General features: G+C 39.3%; 8 protein-coding genes across 8 annotated transcripts; 5 read left to right on the top strand and 3 right to left on the bottom strand.

The window, feature by feature from the left end:
* Positions 1-1,505: 1,505 nt before the first annotated feature.
* CBG24746 lies at positions 1,506-3,322 on the top strand (the record flags this gene model as incomplete). The annotated part of the gene is made up of 3 exons (XM_002630463.1): positions 1,506-1,580; positions 1,855-2,476; positions 2,841-3,322. The coding sequence occupies 3 exons, from the start codon at positions 1,506-1,508 to the stop codon at positions 3,320-3,322; spliced, it is 1,179 nt and encodes a 392-aa protein (XP_002630509.1).
* Positions 3,323-4,337: 1,015 nt separating this feature from the next.
* Positions 4,338-4,810, bottom strand: CBG24745 (the record flags this gene model as incomplete). Its single annotated transcript, XM_002630462.2, has 4 exons — positions 4,338-4,463; positions 4,524-4,605; positions 4,650-4,740; positions 4,771-4,810. The coding sequence occupies 4 exons, from the start codon at positions 4,808-4,810 to the stop codon at positions 4,338-4,340; spliced, it is 339 nt and encodes a 112-aa protein (XP_002630508.2).
* A 79-nt stretch (positions 4,811-4,889) lies between these two features.
* Cbr-nos-2 lies at positions 4,890-6,182 on the top strand (the record flags this gene model as incomplete). Its single annotated transcript, XM_002630461.1, has 5 exons — positions 4,890-4,970; positions 5,022-5,207; positions 5,572-5,811; positions 5,859-5,986; positions 6,029-6,182. 5 exons carry the CDS (start codon positions 4,890-4,892, stop codon positions 6,180-6,182), a joined length of 789 nt encoding a protein of 262 aa, XP_002630507.1.
* A 63-nt stretch (positions 6,183-6,245) lies between these two features.
* On the bottom strand, positions 6,246-9,986 carry Cbr-him-14 (the record flags this gene model as incomplete). Its single annotated transcript, XM_002630460.1, has 15 exons — positions 6,246-6,408; positions 6,456-6,529; positions 6,929-7,140; positions 7,189-7,330; positions 7,381-7,646; positions 7,887-7,956; positions 8,001-8,122; positions 8,385-8,580; positions 8,626-8,952; positions 9,004-9,069; positions 9,119-9,168; positions 9,216-9,424; positions 9,469-9,572; positions 9,628-9,776; positions 9,821-9,986. 15 exons carry the CDS (start codon positions 9,984-9,986, stop codon positions 6,246-6,248), a joined length of 2,316 nt encoding a protein of 771 aa, XP_002630506.1.
* Positions 9,987-10,474: 488 nt separating this feature from the next.
* Cbr-kars-1 lies at positions 10,475-12,971 on the bottom strand (the record flags this gene model as incomplete). The annotated part of the gene is made up of 5 exons (XM_002630459.2): positions 10,475-10,998; positions 11,045-11,622; positions 11,669-12,250; positions 12,422-12,479; positions 12,917-12,971. 5 exons carry the CDS (start codon positions 12,969-12,971, stop codon positions 10,475-10,477), a joined length of 1,797 nt encoding a protein of 598 aa, XP_002630505.2.
* Positions 12,972-13,901: 930 nt separating this feature from the next.
* Positions 13,902-15,359, top strand: Cbr-kat-1 (the record flags this gene model as incomplete). The annotated part of the gene is made up of 5 exons (XM_002630458.1): positions 13,902-14,375; positions 14,423-14,575; positions 14,628-14,763; positions 14,818-15,157; positions 15,239-15,359. 5 exons carry the CDS (start codon positions 13,902-13,904, stop codon positions 15,357-15,359), a joined length of 1,224 nt encoding a protein of 407 aa, XP_002630504.1.
* A 235-nt stretch (positions 15,360-15,594) lies between these two features.
* CBG24740 lies at positions 15,595-16,982 on the top strand (the record flags this gene model as incomplete). The annotated part of the gene is made up of 4 exons (XM_002630457.1): positions 15,595-15,724; positions 15,769-16,316; positions 16,358-16,731; positions 16,862-16,982. 4 exons carry the CDS (start codon positions 15,595-15,597, stop codon positions 16,980-16,982), a joined length of 1,173 nt encoding a protein of 390 aa, XP_002630503.1.
* Positions 16,983-17,243: 261 nt separating this feature from the next.
* CBG24739 lies at positions 17,244-19,006 on the top strand (the record flags this gene model as incomplete). The annotated part of the gene is made up of 4 exons (XM_045242099.1): positions 17,244-17,366; positions 17,718-17,912; positions 18,647-18,785; positions 18,837-19,006. The coding sequence occupies 4 exons, from the start codon at positions 17,244-17,246 to the stop codon at positions 19,004-19,006; spliced, it is 627 nt and encodes a 208-aa protein (XP_045091408.1).
* Positions 19,007-19,256: the final 250 nt, after the last annotated feature.

The raw sequence follows: 19,256 nt of genomic DNA, 5'->3' as shown, positions 1-19,256 counted from the left end.
ATTCAGCTCGGTACCGCTGATATCCTGATAAACATTTTACTAGTTAACCACTTTTTGATATCTTTCAAAAGAAGTGAGATATATAGGCTCAAAGTGGACGATCCGGGTGTCGTTCTATTAGAGGTTTTACGGTAACTCAAACTTGACAGTGTGGGAGTCCTTCTAATAAAGGTTTTACGGTATTGTCGGATGAGCCTAAAGTTGGAAAATAAGCTAAATAATAGTAGCTTCAAAAAATGTCTGAAAATCTGAAAATCTAAATTTTGTACTACTTTACAAACTTTGTGTTTCGAAGCAATATATTTAATTTGAAAGAAAATTCGCAAAAAATTCTAATTTTCAAAATGAAGCTCAATCTTTTGTTTTTGGTCTTTATTTTTAAATCTTCTGACTGAAGGGGTTCAGAAGAATGATTTTTGACAATAATAGACAATATACAATATGTTTTGATATGTTTTTGTATCAGCTGCATCTTGTGTATCAATTCCCGTGAGATCCGGTTTCATTTCCTGCAAAATCTCGCGGAACCTTCCGCGATATCTTTCTTTAGACCCCAATATTTCTTTACAAGTTTCGATTTTTCTCGGTTTTCAGCAAGTGTTCCAAGTGACCAATATTGTTACGTAAGAGCCCATACTCAATTGACCCGATTGTTACTCGATTGTCGATTCTATAAATAATTGAAAGCCTAGAAGGGCTCTCAACTTTTTACTTCGAGCTCATTAATCTTGATTCCTGTAAAGATATCGAAAATTTGTCAACTGATAAATTATTTATCATAATGTGACCAACATTTTATTAGTTAACAAAACTTTAATATCTCTCATAGGAACCGAGATAATTAAGTTTGAAGTTGACGCTTTGGGTGGGCTCTAATAGACCCAAACCGTCAACTTTAATCTCAATTATCTCGACTCCTGTAAGAGATATCAAAAAGTTGTCAACTGGTAAATTATTCATCATTATTTTATCAATATTTTATCAGTTGACAAAATTTTGATATCTCTGATAAGAACCGAGATAATTAAGCTCAAAGTTGGGTTATAGGGTTGACTTCTTTTGGATTCCGAACAAAAACTTTTAAATTTTATTTGAACTCTACGAAAATTAGATACATGTAAAGAGGGGCAACAGTAGGTATTCTACCGTTTGCCATGGTTTGATTCCGGCTCTCAATATTTATTTTCTGTTCTCCGTTGTTCTTTTTTTACTGTTTGCCTAATCGACTAATCCAAAATAGTCTCGTCCAATAGGAGAAAAAGATTAGTGTGTCTTCCTTTTCTTTTTTGTCATTTCGACCAATATGTATTTTTAACGATTTCATCGAAATTTCCTTTTTTCTTCTTCTTCTTCTTCCCACAAAACGTATCTTGACCCCGCCCTCGTTTCTCTTTCTCTCTGCCTCTATGCCTGTCCCCTTTTCGCCTAGTTTTTTGTCTCTCTTATAAATCCAAATCATTATCGTTCGTCTCGACACATCAGTCTCGATTTTTTGCAGTCGAAGAATGTCTACTTTCCCACACTTTGGAACCGCCGCCATCCACGTTGGACAAGAGCCAGAACAATGGGATATGAATCAGGTTGGTGGTCCTACCGTAAAACCGCTAATAGGAGGGCTTCCATACTGTCAAGTTTAAGCATGATTATCTCGAGTCCTGTAAGATATATCAAAAATGTGTCAACTGACAAAATATTTGTCATACTATGATGAACAATTTATCAGTTGACAACTTTTTTACGTGTTTGACAGGAACCGAGATAAGGTGGCTCAAAGTTGAAGCTTAGAGAGCTCTTCTATTAGAGGTTTTACGGTATTCTAATTATTACAAAAAAAACCAACTCAATGATTTATAGGTTGTCCCACCAATCAGCATGTCCTCCACATACAAACAGGACAATCCAGGAGAGCCAAAAGGGCACGACTACTCGCGTGCTGGAAATCCAACTCGTGATGTTCTTCAGAAGAATTTGGCTGCTCTTGAAGATGCGAAGCATTGTCAGGTGTTCTCCTCTGGACTCGCCGCCACTTCCGCAATCATTAATCTTTTGAAAACCGGAGATCACATTGTTTGCTCCGATGATGTTTATGGAGGAACTCAAAGATACATTCGTCGTGTCGCTGTACCAAATCACGGATTGGAAGTGGATTCTGTCGATTTGACTGATGTGAAAAATCTTGAGACGGCCATCAAGCCAAACACCAAAATGGTCTGGTTCGAGTCTCCATCGAATCCTCTTCTCAAAGTTGTCGATATCGCTGCCATCGTTCAAGTCGCCAAGAAGGCCAATCCAGAGATTGTTGTAGTGGTTGATAACACATTTATGTCTCCATACTTCCAACGACCAATTTCTTTGGGAGCTGATGTTGTTGTTCATTCGATTACCAAATATATCAACGGACATTCCGATGTTGTTATGGGAGCTGTTATCACTGACAACGATGAGTTCCAACAACATCTTTTCTTCATGCAATTGGGTTAGTTTTTACTTTTTTTTATATCCTTCCAATCACAAGTTCCCAAATCTGGGATTTCTGAGCAGTTCAAAGTGTTACACAGCTTTTTGAAAGGAACAAAACTTTTTTTTTGACAAATCCTAGTAAAATGGTATGAACTCTTGCGGGTCTCGACGCGCTAGGGGTGTACGGTCGCACTGGTTTCAACTTTGGAAATCTTGGGAATCTGGGCGTGGCTTAAGGTTGCTTTTTGGGCTCAGAAATCCCAGAATTGGGAACTTTGGATGCATTAAAAATGGCTGTAAATTTTGAAAAAAATCTTTAAAGTCAGTATTCCAGAAAACCGGGGAAAAATACTTTTTTTAAAATTTATATTTATTTTCAGCTGTCGGAGCCGTTCCATCTCCATTCGACTGCTTCCTTGTCAATCGTGGACTCAAAACCCTTCATATCAGAATGAGAGCTCACTACGAAAACGCGATGGCTGTTGCCAAGTACCTCGAAGCCAACGACAGAATCGAATCCGTCCTTTATCCAGCTCTGGAATCTCATCCACAACACGAAGTTCACTTGAAACAAACCAAAGGAATGTCAGGAATGATTTCATTCTATCTTAAAGGAGAACTCAAGGAGAGCAGAGCATTTTTATCTGCTCTCAAAGTATTCACATTGGCTGAGTCTCTCGGAGGATACGAATCACTTGCTGAACTTCCAGCCATCATGACTCATGCTTCAGTGCCTGCTGAGACTCGTGAAGTTCTTGGAATCACTGATAACCTTATCCGTATCTCCGTTGGAATCGAAGATCTTGATGATTTGATTGCTGATTTGGATCAAGCTTTGAAGATTGCTATCCCAAAAGTCTGAACAAATTTGTACTAGTTCTCTTATGATATGCATTTTCAAGAATGAAAGCCGGTACTAGTTTTAATTGCTCCCTCAACATCCTCTTCCAACCTCCAACAATATAATTCCAGCTCAAATTGAGTCCTCTCTTTTTTGTCTCATTAAATAATCGAATAAATTTTTTCTATGAATATGGTTTTTTTTTCAATAAAATTGCAAAATATTCTGGTTAAAAGAATTGGCAGCTAAGAATTTTCGAAGAATTACTGTAGGGGGAAATATTCGAAAATGAAAATGATTACTGTAGGGGAAGAATATTCGAAATTGAAAAGGATTACTGTAAGGTCTTTGAAAGTAAAAAGGAATATTATGGAAAGGATTATTTCAGGGAACGGATATTTGAAAATGAAAAGGATTAATGTAGGTGGAAAAAATTGGAAATTGAGAAGGATTACTGTAGGCCGAAACCAACCAAGGCTAAAAATTTTGCATTCACATAATTTTTCGAAATTCTTTGGCTCTTTAGTTTTTGGGCTATTTGCCGATTTCTGAAAGGCACCCATTTTCACCCCGTTTTTGTACTTATATAATGTTCTTCTATAAATAATCATAAAACGAATCTTTTTTATAATGAACAAATACATTGAGCTATAATCTATAGAACATGATTTAAATAAAAGAAAATCTACGCACTCACTTGGGTTCAAGCCAATGGGTCAGAAATCGCGCCCCAGTAAACGTGAGATTTTAGAAAAAATTCGCTGCTGAATTATGTGGCTGAGGATCAAACTTTTAAACGTTGCACGAAAAAATCACGCGTTGCAACTCGTTGATTAAAACTAATTAGGTCAAATCCACGTCTACTTGGAAATTATTAAATTTCTTCTGGCCTAAAAGTTATTTGGGGCGCGTTTTTTGACCCGTTGGCTTGAACCCAAGCACTGTATGTTTCTACCATAACCCGGAGGACATGTTTGAAATATATATGAAATGATATGGGAATGCTGACAAATGAACAGTAACAATAGAAAATTATTCAATTACTTTGATCCATCTCCTCTTGCTTATCGATTTTCACCAACTCCTCAATCATATAATTCCGAAGTGATTTCAGTTTCTCAACCGCCGATTTTTCTTCTTTCCATTTTTCACCGTATGCTTCCTGAACAAAAAAATTTGATTAGAAATTTTTAGTCCTGAGAAGAAAAATTAAAAAAGGGACCATGAAATATTCAGCAGTTTCTCGTAGCCGGTGGCTGACAAAGACTTTGATACGACGACGTTCTGATTCGAAATCTCTTCTTCTAAAAATCAAAAAAATTGAAAAAAAAACTATTTTAAAACTCACTCGGCTACTTGATCTCTCAATTGTTCTGCCAATTGTTGTGCGTGCTCGAAAACTTCATCCGGAAAAGTTGACAACTCGACAAGTTCAAATCCTGAAAACAACTACAGTAGTCTTTGAAAACTTTTTTGATCTTTTGTTTTTTGTTTTGTTTGGCATAACATTTTGGCGCGATTTTTTTCAAAAGCAAGCAAAACGCAATGAAAAAAGTCGGCAGTTGAGAAGTTCTCTCATCTTCGAAATATGTCACTAGAGACTCCTTCCGATACTACGTCTTCGCAGAATTCGGACGATCTCAGCGAGGAGATTTTCTATTATTTAGAAGTAAGTTTATGCTTCTTTTTCTCTTTCAAACGATTGAAATTTCAATTTAAGGATGAACAATTTCGACCAGCAACTCCCTTGCCGACTTTTGATTCGCCACTCGCCGAGGCAGGATTCGTGAGTCCTCTCGCAAATAGAGTGCCTCCGTTTCTGCTCACTCCACCGCAAGATTCTCCGAGAAGACCGGATACTTCCAACTCTTCAATCTTCTCATTTGACACAGAACCTGTCGGGACGGTGAGTAAAATAGTAACTAGGGTTAATGATCTATATCATTGCAAAGCTGAGAAAAAAGTTATTTTCGAATGTGCAATCGAAACCTGCTAAGCGATAGACAGCTCGGTGAAAATTAGATCTGCAGTTCTGGATTTACTACTGTTTTCCTCAATATCAATAAACGAGATCTAAAATTTCTATTGAATATGAATAAAAATGTAGTGAATCCGGAGCATAACCCTAATTTTCTCCGAGCTGTCTACCGCTTACAAGATTCTGAGCTTTCCAATGAAATAGGTCATGTGCCATAACTCCATGAGCACCATATGGTAATATATTCTGCACCATTCCATAGTAAGAAAGCAAAATTTATACGCTATTCTAGCTGATATCGAGCGAACGTCTCCGACTTCCAACATTCATTGTACCCGAAAATCCGGGCTTCTTCGATTCACAAAACGCGTCGGAAACCAATCTGTATACCCAATTTCACAATTGGATTCAGGACTGTGCACCGAGTAATGGCTCATTCGAAGCCGCTGCAGCAGAGGAGGCTGAAAAGAATCCAAGAGAAACTCTATCCGAACCAGATTTGCCGTCGTTGTTCAAAAGACGAGATTACGGTGTGAGTCTTTGAAAATGTTACTAGAAACAAGTGCTATTCTTTTTCAGTGCGGATACTGCCGATCGATAGGATACCCAAGATGGGAGACACATACACGCAAGAGATGCGATCAGCTAAAAGCCTTGGCTCCATGCAAAATTTGCGGAGCCAGTGGAGAAATGAATCATACCGAGACGTAAGTCAAGTTCGTAAGATTCTGAACGTCATCAAATTCCAGATATTGTCCGATGAAACCGCCCGTCTTACTCCCACTCACCAAGAGATACCTAGAATCATCGAAAACTGGAGACTACAATAGAAGCTGTGAGCACTTTTACAAGTACTCGGCATTGATACGTCGTATCTACCCATCCAGTGACGTCTTCTTTTGAACTGATCAATTGCTCATTATATCGGGTTCAACCCGTTTATTTCACCCCCACTAGAGACACATTTTATTGAACTACAGAATTTTTATTGACTGCACCATCTTTAACGCAGATTACGGTATTTAACCCTAATAAACTAGTTATACCGTATAATGGTCCTTTATATTGTCCTCGTAATAGCTTGTGACGTTTCAGGGAATTCTCTTCAGTTTGCGGCAAAAAGTGATAGCTGAAATTTGTAGTATTACGTCAATCAGAAGGTCGAAACTTTGATACTTGTCAATAGCATTGGAGAAAGTGGCAAGGGCGGCAATGTCGAGAAAATGGGTGGCCAGGAATGTATAGCTCTGAAAGAAGACCTTGATTTTCAAAGCTCACTAGGGAATAATGCGAATTGGTTATGGTACATGTCCTATATCATTGGAAAGCTGAGAAAAAGTTATTCACGAATATGCCATCAGAATCTGCTGAACGGTGAATAGGTCGGAAAAAATTAGTTCTAAAGATCTGGATTTACTACTGTTTTCCTCAAATTTAATGTTCACGCTATCTAAAATTTCTATTGAAATTGAGGAAAATAGTTATGAATCCAGAGCTTAAAACCTAATCTTCTCTAAGCTGTCTATCGCTTAGCAGATTCTGATTGCCTATTCATAGATAACTTTTTCTCAGCTTTCCAATTCTATAGGTCATGTGCCATAACTCCATGACCCATTTCCACCATTCCCTAGTCAGTTTAGATCATCAACCTTCAATTCCAAAATTTTTTCACAAATCGCGTATGTGATAGCAATCCCTTCTTCTGTTGATGTACTACGTGCCAACTCGTCAAGAACTACAAGAGAGTTCTCATCGGCATACTGTACAATGGACGCAGCATCTGACATCTCGGAAGCGAATGCTGATTTGTTTCGAACGAGCTCATCATTATGACCCATTCTTGAGAAAATTCGAGTAAAAACTGCAAATAAGCGAATTATTTATAAAGCAAGAGGGAAGGTTTTATCACCTGGCAGTGTTGCGTAGTTTGCTGGAATGAAGCATCCAATTTGAGCCATTATCGAAATCAGTGCTGCCTGCTTCAAATACGTTGACTTTCCAGCCATATTAGGTCCTGTGATGATTCCGAACCGACGATCTCTAGTCAAACACTATAAATTAATAAGTACTTCAGAAACACGCACCTTTAACTAAATTATACCGTATCATTTGTGACGGTTCTCTCGGAATCCGCCCAATCAAGAATCGGATGACGACCTTGACTGACTGAAAACGATTTTCCAAACGATGGACGACACGTGTCTCTTGAATCGGAATATGTTGCTAGTCCACAGAGAAAGTCGATTGTTGAAAGAGCATCCATGGCATAGTAAAGTACAGGAATCATTGGTTGCATTTGATCAATCATGTCACAGACGATCACATCACTCGCAAGAAAAATTTCAGCTACAACTTGTTCGAGGCGATCTGGGATGTTATCGATTGGTTGATTAATCTGGATTTCATACGTTTTCAGACAATTTCCAGGTCATTTTTGAAACAATTCAGACCAATTCTAGACATTTTCAGACGTTTCAAGAAGGTTTCAACTCAATTTTAGAATCATTTTACCAGATTTTAAACAATTTTTAGTGGAATTTCCGACCATTTAAACTTTAGACCGACTTTTGATCATTTCTGACTATATTTAGACAACTTTGGACCAACCGTTACAAGCAATTACTTGTCTGGAGTTGAATGTCACTGTCGTTCTATTACGGAATACTTCTAGAAAATGCTGAAATATATTAAAAGAAGTAGATTTTTGGCTCATGTTCTCACCCGTGGTATGGTCACCGTTTCAGCTTCGCGAGTGACAAAAGTGTAGTGAAACCCGCGAGCCTGTGAGAATGACATCCGAACTGAAGAACTATTGTGAAAATGTTCTGCGATTTCCCGAGCTCCTATAAAAACGTCCGTTCGTATTTTATTTACCGTACTTCCTCTAATAGAAGACCAATTCAAATCGTCAATTTTGAGCTCGATTATTTCGATTTCTGTAAGAGATATCAAGCATATGTAAACCGAAAAAATATTGATCACAACATCATTAATATTTTATCAGTTGACTACTTTTTGATATTTTTTGAAGAAAAACAGATAATTTAGCTCAGAGTTGACGATTTGGATGGGCTCATATCAGAGGAAATACTGTAAGCTGCTCACCAATTTCCTCAACATTCTTGATCAACTCTTCGTATGTTTGTCTCGCAAGATCTAACTGAACTGCCACATAATGCTTAACGGCATAACACTTCGTATTCTGAAGATGTAGCGAGTTCTTACGGCCGTCGCAAAGTGAATCATCCACTTTCTCAAGCAGAATATTCATGATTTGGTCGAAACGAGGATCCTTGAGAAACTGAAAGAAAGGTTCCATCTGGATATACTTCCTTACCCTCCTAACCTCCGTTTTTTCGTTTAACAAATCGGATTTAACTCGTGCCGAAACAAGAAGTTCTCTGATGCCTTGAATGACTTTCAGGGTTTGAATCAATTTGATGATCTGGTTGATTTTCGCTTCAGATTCTCTGACGGTCCACGAAGACGATGTTTGAATACACATTGCAATAACTCTGTCTAGTTCATGAGCTCTCAACAGAGTTCTTCTCAGTTTTTCTTTCAATTGTGGTTTTGCGATGAGCTCTTCAACGGACTCTTGACGAGCTTCGATAGTTGATATATGTGTGGATGGTTGCAGAACGTTAGATCGAAGAAGACGGTAACCATTGGCCTTGAAATAATTCAATTGAACTATTTACTATGGCGTTGTCTTTATGCTTACAGTTACGGTGTGATTCAAAACGGACATCAGTGTTCTTTTCTGTTTCATCTGACATTTTCTTGCTTTCTGAAATTATCAATTTCTCAACTTCGAGCTAGAATCTTCTATGACCCACACTAGCGTCATCCTTGTCAATTATTTCCAAACTTTCCCATGACACAAAATCTGCAAAAGTACAAAAATAAGACCCCTTCTCCAAAAATTTTACTCACCGATCATGCAAGTATCATTCACTCCCATTTCTTTGATACGCAGTGATTTTACACGAAAGAAGACGCATCGAGTCTCATGAATGTATTTGAGTAGAACTGCCAATGCGCCAAGAGCAAGAGAACGACGAAAACAGCCTTCTGATACGGTGGAAACTTCTGCGTTCATCAAGGATTCGAGTTGGCTTTGACCTCTTTCGGGTTTGAAGTATCTGAAAATAGAGATTTCTGGAAATTTCTCTAAATTACGGCTAACTTCGCATGAATTGATTGTAAAGAAGCATCTGGAAAGGCAGTCATTAAGGCTTCTCCAAGAAGCTTTGTTGCTCCTCGTTCCTCGTTTCCATTTTGAATTACAATCTAAAAATCATAATTTGGTTCTTTTCAAATTCTTCAGCAATCATTTTGTCCTTACATCATAAGCTTCATGTACATTGATCATAGTTTTCAGTGTCGCGTATTCTCTCGAATCCACGAACTCACACAAATTGATTTCTGGGTGTCGAACATCATGCATCGCGATTCCGATCTGGCCTTCACTACTGCCACGCCCCTCCATGATAACTAAACCAAAAAGTCTCAATTTGACCAAATTATCAGTTAAAAACCTATGACTACATCAGAACTGTTGTTTCTGGTCGTTGTATTGTTTCCAGTTGTATCCAGAAGGCTCTGACCATTCAGGCGGATCAGAGAATTTGAGAATTTTTCTTCCGACAGACTTTCTGTGACTTGTTGTCTTCGACGCCTTTGAAGGCTTTTATTACTATACATTCTGAAACTGAACTTACTATTAGGTTGGTAAAAAAGTAATGCGCATTTTTGATGTACTTAAAATTTATGCAAAACCAAAACGAAAGTATATCAATCGATGGGGTATTTTTTATTATTATCGACCCTTTTCTGCCAATGTATGAGCAAAGATTGGATGCACCTGTTGTAGAACTACACTAGCTGTGGTTCGAAGTAGTTCTGACCAAAAGCGCATTACTTTTTTACCAACCTATTATACATTCTGGAACTAGAAGTTGTTTTTTTCCCGTCAAATATCAATTCTTGATTCATCACTGCTGAAATTCAGCTGAATTCGAGAAGGATTAGGATAGCAACAATGGTTTATACTGGAGAAACTCTGGTAACAAAAACAAGATAGATAGGGGGAAAGAGATTTCAATGTGTATCGCCGGAAGGGGCAACAATTGCAATATATAAATAATAACCAAAGATGACCGAAATGGGAAAACTGAAATAATGACCACAAATTAGGCAGATGTTGATGGTGCGTCGCTTTCTTTCTTCTCTGTACCATCTTCTGGTCTCATTGCCGGGAACAAGAGCACTTCCTTAATGTTGTTGTTGTCGGTGAGAATCATCGACAATCGATCGATTCCCATTCCCCATCCTCCGGTTGGTGGAAGTCCATATTCCAAAGCATTGCAGAATGTCTCGTCGATCATTTGAGCCTCGTCATCTCCAGCGTCCTTGTCTTTGGCCTGTTGCTCGAAACGTTGTCGTTGAGTGATTGGATCATTCAACTCTGTGTAAGCATTCGCGATTTCACGAGTGACAGCGAAGAGCTCGAAACGTTCTGTCAATCCTGGAATTGATCGATGCCACTTGGCCAGCGGAGACATGATTTGCGGATGTCCGATAAGGAATGTTGGAGAGATGAAAGTGCTCTCCAAATATTCTCCGACGAGCTTGTCAAGAAGACGAGCCGTGGTACGTGGCTCAGAACAATCAACATTGTTGTCACGACATAGTTTGTCGAAAGTTTGACGAGCTTCTGAAATAGTTAGAAATTATAAGTATACTGAATAAAATCCACTAACCTTCTGTATCCAAAGTCGATGGATCAGGAAGCTTAGTATTGAGCTTCTCGGCAAGACCCTCATACATATTGACTCTCTTGAACGGTGGAGTGAAATCAACTTCGTACACTGGCTCGGTATTTGGTCCATTTGGATGATACTCAATCTTGTAAGTTCCCTTGATAGCCAAAACCATGCTACTGAGAAGATCCTCAGTGAGCTGGATGACATCTTCGTAGTCAGCATACGCCATGTAAAACTCGCAAGTTGTGAATTCCGGGTTGTGGGTCAAGTCGATTCCCTCATTACGGAAAAGACGTCCAACCTCATAAACACGATCGATTCCTCCAACAACGAGCATCTTATGGTAGAGCTCCGGAGCAACACGCAAAAAGAGATTCATATCCAAATCGTTGTGGTGGGTGATGAAAGGCTTGGCAGTGGCTCCACCAGCAATCTGGTTCATAATTGGGGTTTCGACTTCAAGGAAACCGAGATTGTCCAGATAACGACGAAGGAATGTAATGATCTTGCTGCGGATCACAAAGTTGTCCTTGACGCGAGGATTCAAAATGAGATCCAAGTAGCGCTTGCGGAATCTGAAAATCGGATTTATAAATTTTCATCCGATGATCGAAGCTTCACCTCAATTCCTTGTCCTTAAGCCCGAAGTGGGAATGCGGAAGCATATGAAGACATGGGGTGAGCTGCAAAACTTCCTTCGGGATCAGTGACAACTCTCCAGCTTTGGTTCTGGTTGCTTGACCAGTAAATCCAACGATATCTCCACGCTTGATACGATCATGAAGTGTTACGAAATCAACGTCTCCGGTGTGGAATCTCGCGTTGGCCATGATTTGGATATGCGTTCCTTCCCCGTGAATGTCGTAGAACACGAGTTTTGATCCAGACTCGCGCTTGGAGTGAATACGTCCGGCAACAGAAACGATTTCATCGGCAACTTGCTCATTTTGGAGCGGAGAGTACTTGGCGATGAAGTCCGTCAGCGAGATAGTCACATTAAATTTATGAGGGAAAGGATTCTCTCCTGCAGCTCTACGGGCCTCGATCATACGAACTCTCATGTTGAAGTATTCTTGTGGATCGGAAGGATCAGCTTCACGAGGAGCTTTTGGCGCATCGGCCACAGCCACATTCAGCTTTGCAGCCTCCTTTTCAAGACGCTCCTGCTCCTTCTTGGCTTGCTTGGCGAGCCGTTTCTGCTCACTGAAAATTTTTCATTGTTAAGGGTATTCATTTGGCATCTGAGGACACATCGACTAACCGAGTGTTTTGGCTCAGATATGCGTTTGTCCCAAGAAGTAACCGCGGTCTCAGAAACGAAACTGCCGAACGACTCAACAGCGTTTGAACCGTTATCATCATTTTCTCACTTACTTCTTACTCAATTTGGCCTCTGGCTCGCTCATTGCTGGATAGCAGCTTTCAGAGTACGCTGAAATAAGATAAATGAAAAACTAGAAAGAATCAGGTGAAAACACGGAAATAGAAGCATTTATGAACTTATTTAGGAAAGAGTCCTAAATTTTAAATTAGGATTAGATGAATTTAAACAGTAATCATGACTGGATTTCGAGATGTTTTCAGATCATTTTAATTTTGGAACATTTTCAGTTTGTCGAACAGTTGGAAAAGCTTAGGATAAGCTCAAAGTTCCAAACTGCTCGCCGAGGTTCCCTAAATTTTTTTGTAAAATTTTACATTTCACTGGAGCGCGTTTGCGAAGGTTTTCGTGGCGCGCGCGCCGTTCATACATAAAAAATTGGCAGGAGGTTGAAACATATCAAATAGATGAGGAAGTGACAGTAAAAATAAGAAGGGAGGTATTTAAATTCGTCCAATTGGAAAGTAATTCGGCGTACTCTTCCTCACAATCAATTTTGTATCCGATGAAAAGTGTTGCAACTGTTGAGCATTGTGCAAACATTGGGGAAAAACTATGTTATGAAAGAGCTTCGTGAAGTATTTTTCTGTTGGCGATTCGAAAATACGCTTTGGAACAAAAAATGGCAGCAAATCGGAAGTTATGAAGATTCTAAACCTGGCAAATTGAAGAAATATCAAATAAAAATTATCCAGAGCATCATATTATTATCGAAAAGGGACTTTCTCGGCATATTCGGCAGCAAAATTTCGAAAAATTCCTCAAAGAAATCGGATCGAATTTTTCAATCAAAGACAGTAACTGGATATCGTGTGGGGACACTTTCGTTTGGAGCGATGTTCCTTCAAAGTGTTACTGTAGGTATTCAAAGGAACATGCGTTATTTAGAGACATGGTTTCACCACGACAACATTTTTTTTCCATTTTTCATTGTTTTTTTTGTTTTTTTGTCTTTTTCTCGCATTGTTTCTGTCTATCAATGTAGCAGGTGCCTGCCATTGCAGCTCCTCGACAGACTTTTCAGTCTTTCCTGTATTGTCCTTCAACCCTTTCAGCAGAATTCGATGAGAAATCCATAGCTACAAAAAATGATTGTTTGATCAGAGATGTGTGATCTTTGTCTGCGTCGGTTCTTTTCTTCTTTTTTTCGATATTCAAAGAACAGCTGACTTTTTTCTACACAGAAACTCGTGAAAAATCTTTACTTTTTTCAGGCTAAAAAGTTTCTGTTCTTGTCTGATAAAATTTCGGACAAATGAGAGATATGACTTTATGACCGAAAGTTAGTATTTGTCATCAAAAATGCCGTCTGCCCGACATCTTTTTCTTTTTCTATACAAAATAATTGCAAGCACGCTCTGCTGTCAGGTGTCAAATTTTTTTCCCTGCTTCGTTTTAGCTTCTTTGTACCGTTGCAACTATTTCTCTTCCGGATTGAACTGTTATCATTTTTAACATACTGATTATTTCAGAATGATTTCTTCTTCTGGGCACGCTCTCCGTCGTGGACTGTCCACATCCGCAGCTCTCTCCAACAAGGACGCTTTCATCGTTGGAGCTGCCCGTACTCCAATTGGATCGTTCCGTTCTTCTCTTGCTTCTGTAACAGCACCAGAACTCGCATCCGTCGCCATCAAAGCTGCTTTAGAGCGAGGAGCAGTGAAGCCAAGCTCTATTCAGGAGGTTTTCCTTGGACAAGTCTGCCAAGCAAATGTTGGCCAAGCTCCAGCTCGCCAGGCAGCTCTCGGAGCTGGTCTAGATCTGTCGGTTGCTGTCACCACAGTGAATAAAGTATGCTCGTCTGGATTGAAGGCTATTATTCTTGCTGCTCAACAAATCCAAACCGGACACCAGGATTTGGCTATTGGAGGAGGAATGGAGAGCATGTCCCAAGTGCCACTGTACGTTCCTCGTGGAGAGATTCCGTATGGAGGATTCCAAGTGATTGTAAGCGAAGCTCATTCAAGATTTCAACATCGTAGAATTATTTGTAGGATGGAATTGTAAAAGACGGACTCACCGATGCCTATGACAAGATTCATATGGGTAACTGTGGAGAGAAAACTTCTAAGGAAATGGGAATTACCCGCAAAGACCAAGATGATTATGCCATCAGCAGTTATAAGAAAGCAGCTGAAGCGTGGAAGGTTTGAAAAATTTGATAGTTCTTTGTAGTTTATGATGTTAAGTAATATTCAGAACGGAAACATCGGGCCAGAAGTGGTGCCAGTGAATGTGAAGTCCAAGAAGGGAGTCACGATTGTTGATAAGGACGAAGAGTTCACAAAAGTCAATTTTGAAAAGTTCAACACCCTTCGCACAGTTTTCCAGAAAGGTTTGAGCTCAAGTTTGAGTGGACACAGAGGGTTCTCACAATAGTTTCTTTTAGATGGAACTATCACTGCTGCCAACGCCTCCACTTTGAATGATGGAGCTGCTGCCGTTGTCGTCGCTTCTAAAGAAGCTGTTTCTGCTCAGAACTTGAAGCCATTAGCTCGTATTTTGGCTTATGGAGATGCTGCTACTCATCCACTTGATTTCGCTGTTGCTCCAACAATGATGTTCCCGAAGATTCTTGAGAGAGCCGGAGTAAAGCAATCAGATGTAGCTCAATGGGAGGTCAATGAAGCATTCTCATGCGTTCCTCTTGCATTCATCAAGAAACTCGGAGTTGATGCTTCTTTGGTCAACCCACACGGAGGAGCTGTATCAATCGGTCACCCCATCGGGTATGTGTTGCCATATCAGTTGACCGTTCTTTCCGCATTCTCTTATCAACAAACTGTTTATCGATTTGTTTTTTGTTTCAGTATGTCCGGAGCCCGCCTCATCACTCATCTTGTTCACACTCTTAAAAGCGGCGAAATCGGAGTGGCTGCCATTTGCAACGGAGGAGGAGGCTCCAGTGGAATGGTCATTCAGAAGCTGTAGATGAAATACTTTTTTTAATTTTGATAGTTCTTTATTAGTTGTAATTATTGCTTGTCGCTCGCTTCCTTGTTCATATCAAGATTCCGGTAAATAGTTCTGATTTGGTTCTCTATTTTTCCTTTTTTTTTTACCAAGACAACCTGTTCAGAACTGTTCATATTTTCTCTCTTTGATCGTTCTTTCTCTCTTTCAAAAAATTTTTTCTTCTCCAAAACTTTCTGGTTCAGACCCAGAAATGTCCGATAAGAAGGTATTCATTCTGAGTGGTGCTCGTACACCAATCGCTTCTTTCCGAGGATCATTTGCGAACTTCGGAGCAGTTGAGCTTGGAACAGTAGCTGCAAAATCTGCCATTGAACGATCAGGTTTTTTAGCTTCTCAAAACAATTTTTGTATTTTTGGCTTTGAGGAATTGCCCCGGAGAAGATCGAAGAAGTCATCGGTGGTTGTGTTCTTCCAGCTGGTCTCGGCCAAAACGTTACTCGCCAAATCGCTTTGTCGGCTGGGCTTCCAGTTACAACTCAAGCCGTAACTGTCAACAAAGTATGCTCCTCCTCGATGAAAGCGCTTGTCACGGCTGCCGTGGAGATCAAGGCTGGATATTACGATACCATTCTTGTGGTTGGAACCGAGAACATGAGTCAAGTGCCTTTCTATCTTCCGCGTGGTGAGATTCCATACGGAGGCATCAAAACAACTGACGGCATTGCCAAAGATGGACTTGAAGACATCAAAGAAAGAGGACCAATGGGATTATGTGCTGAGAAAACCGTCAAGGATTATGGAATAACAAGAGAGGAGCAGGACGCGTATGCCATTGAAAGCTACAAAAAGGCTTCAAACGCATGGAGTTCTGGAAAGTTTTCGGAAGAAGTTATTCCGGTTGTTGTTAAAACCGCACGTTTGGAAATTGTGGTTTCCGAAGATGAAGAATACAAAAAATTGATAGAATCAAAGGTAGGAAATATCAAGAAAACAATTTTAAAAATTCATTTTAGGTATCTTCTCTGAAGCCAGTGTTCATTCGCGACGGATCAGGAACCATCACCCCAGCAAACGCCTCCTCGCTGAATGACGGAGCTGTTGCAGCAGTTGTTGTTGGAGAAAATCAACTACCATCTGGAGCCAAGCCATTAGCTGAACTTGTTGCTTTCGCCGAAGCTGGAAGAGCTCCAATAGATTTCACCGTTGCTCCCGTGGATGCCGTTCGAGCACTTCTGAAAAAGAGTGGACTACAAGTTTCCGATATTTCTTTGTGGGAGTTGAACGAGGCTTTCGCCGTCACTGTTCTCGCTTTCATCAAGGAACTCAATATCGATCCCAGTGTTGTAAATGTTAAGGGTGGAGCAGTTGCTATTGGACATCCATTGGGGTAGGTATAGCAGTTCAATTTTATATGATTTCATTAATACGGTGAAGATCCCTGTTTGAATCTCCCGCCCTTTTTTGGTCTAAAAAGTATATTTTTCCCTTATAAGCCTATCATAAAGTTAATTTTTCAGAATGTCCGGTCTGCGAATCGTCAACTCTCTGGCCTATTCACTTGCTCCAGGACAACTCGGAGTCGCTGCAATCTGCAATGGAGGTGGAGAAGCGACTGCTGTCCTCATCAAGAAATTATGAAATGATAGCTTCAATTCCAAAATTTGAATTCCGGTTTATAAAAATCATTCCTTGAATATTTTATGTGCTAAATTTTCCTACTTTTTAATCTATTCTTGTTCTATAAAACATTTGACTCAATAAATTTTATCTCGGGCAGCTGAAGAAGCCCATGTCCCCATAGCAACCAAGAAGCGCGTCTCACTCTCTTCAAAGGCTTTGCTCTTTCTGAGTCACCTGCTCCGCTTCGCTTCCCCTTCCCTTGATGCCAATTCTCTATTCATGTCGTCCGATGGAAAAGAGATAAAAGCTGGCGATGCTTTGTCAGATGAAGAATTCCGTAAGCTTTACCGTAAAATCATGGGTGATACGAAAACGCAAGTGAATATTCAGCAAGCTTATACGGTGAGTTTTTTCACTCCGATCTGATTTGCGGTCAGAAGATATCGTCGATCGAGCAGCGAAAACAGCTTATGGTTTTTCAAATTAATGCATGCGCCTTTCATACCGTACTTCAAGATTAATTTCATTTTTGTATTTTTCCCTCAATTTTTCGCTCGATTTTGTCAATTTTTGTCTAACCCTTATAAGCCGAACATAAATTAGTTGCGAGGTACGGTATTGGAGGTGCATGCATTAATTTGAAAAACCGTAGCTGTTTTCGCTGCTCGACAGACGATAATTTTCGAACTGTACGCCTATTGAAATTCTACAAGAGTAATAGAAATTATATCAAAATTGAGAAGTAGGTTTTAGATTCTGAATTGTTGTGGAAGAAACGTTACATCGCAACATTTGCAAGAGCAATGGAAGTTTCTTGGAGAGAAGATATCAGTTGGTCGTTTATATGATATCTATAGAAAGGCCGATGAAGTGGAAGTTGATGATATTGGATTTGCGAAAGCAGTCAAAACATCAACTATTAAAATCGACGATATTCTCAACGCAGTGGTTCGTATTTTCTCTTTTTTATTGATTTTTTACTGTATAACCTGTAATAGAAGAGGCCCTTAACTTTTAACTTTCACCCTAATTCATCTCAGTTCCTGTCAGAGAAATAAAAAAATCTGAACTGATAAATTGTGTTGACGCATTTTTGATAGCTTTTATAGGAAAAGAAATAATTGAGCTCAAACTTCACAGAGTTGGGGTTCTACCCCAAAAACTAGCGAAAACTTTTTGAAATCACAATTTCTGAAAATCTAAAAAAAGAATCGTAATCAACATCCAAAATAACCCTAGATAAACAATTTGGGTAATTTCATCCATAAAACTGACCGGATGCAGGAACAAAACCATTTTAGGCTTTTTTTTTGCTTTTTTTGCCGGAACAGAACCATTTCTTATGGTAATTTTGAATGCTGATTACGATTCTGCTTTCAGATTTTCGAAAATTATGAGAGAAAATAGTTTTTTCTTGTTTTCGGGGTAGCTTTATACTTATGTTACGCACTGTAGAAGGACCCCAACACTGTCAACTTTGACCTCAATCATCCCGATTTCTATGAAAGCTATCAAAAATTTGTCAACTGGTAAAACATTTCTTATTTTATGATGAACAAATTATCTGTTGACAACTATTTCATATCTCTGACATGAACCGAGATAAATTGGGTCAAAGCCAAAAGTTATGAGGTTCTTCTATTACAGGTTTTACGATGTAACAAATATAAATATGCATACAGAAAGATGGATCTCTAGTCGACAAACAATATCTTGAAATAGTACTGCAAGAATTCAAAACTGAAGATGGATTTGTGGATATTGGAGCACTACTCAATACAGCTGCCAAGTCTAAAGTGGATGTCGTGAATAGATTACTAGGTGAGAAACATGGAATACTAAAATATTCTTGAACTTTTATTGTTTTTTTAGGTTCCGGAAAACCAAAAGTAGAAGAAGACGAAACTTATGAGGTAGGACTAACGAGATTTACTATAAAACTTGGAAGGACCCCAAGACTGTCAACTTTGAGCATAATTTTCTCGGTTCCTATGCGAGATATCAAAAATGTGTCAACTGACAAAATGATTTTGATATTATGATATACAATTTATCAGTTGATAACTTTTTTTATATCTCTGACGGGAACCGAGAAAAATCGGCAAAGTTAAAAGTTCACAAGTAATGCGGGGTTGCCGGATAGCGGACAAACGGCGGCTGAAGGTCGAATAGCGTGCTATCAACTTTGAGCTCAATTATCTCAATATATGTAAAACCTCTAATAGAACGACACCCGGATCGTCCACTTTGAGCCTATATATCTCATTTTCTGTGAAAGATATCAAAAAAATA

The sequence above is a fragment of the Caenorhabditis briggsae genome (genome assembly GCF_000004555.2).
Source record: "Caenorhabditis briggsae complete genome, chrII, whole genome shotgun sequence".
In the NCBI taxonomy this organism is placed as follows: Eukaryota; Metazoa; Nematoda; class Chromadorea; order Rhabditida; family Rhabditidae; genus Caenorhabditis; species Caenorhabditis briggsae.
Note: the sequence above shows the minus strand (reverse complement) of the source record. Positions and strands in the feature narration are given on the sequence as shown.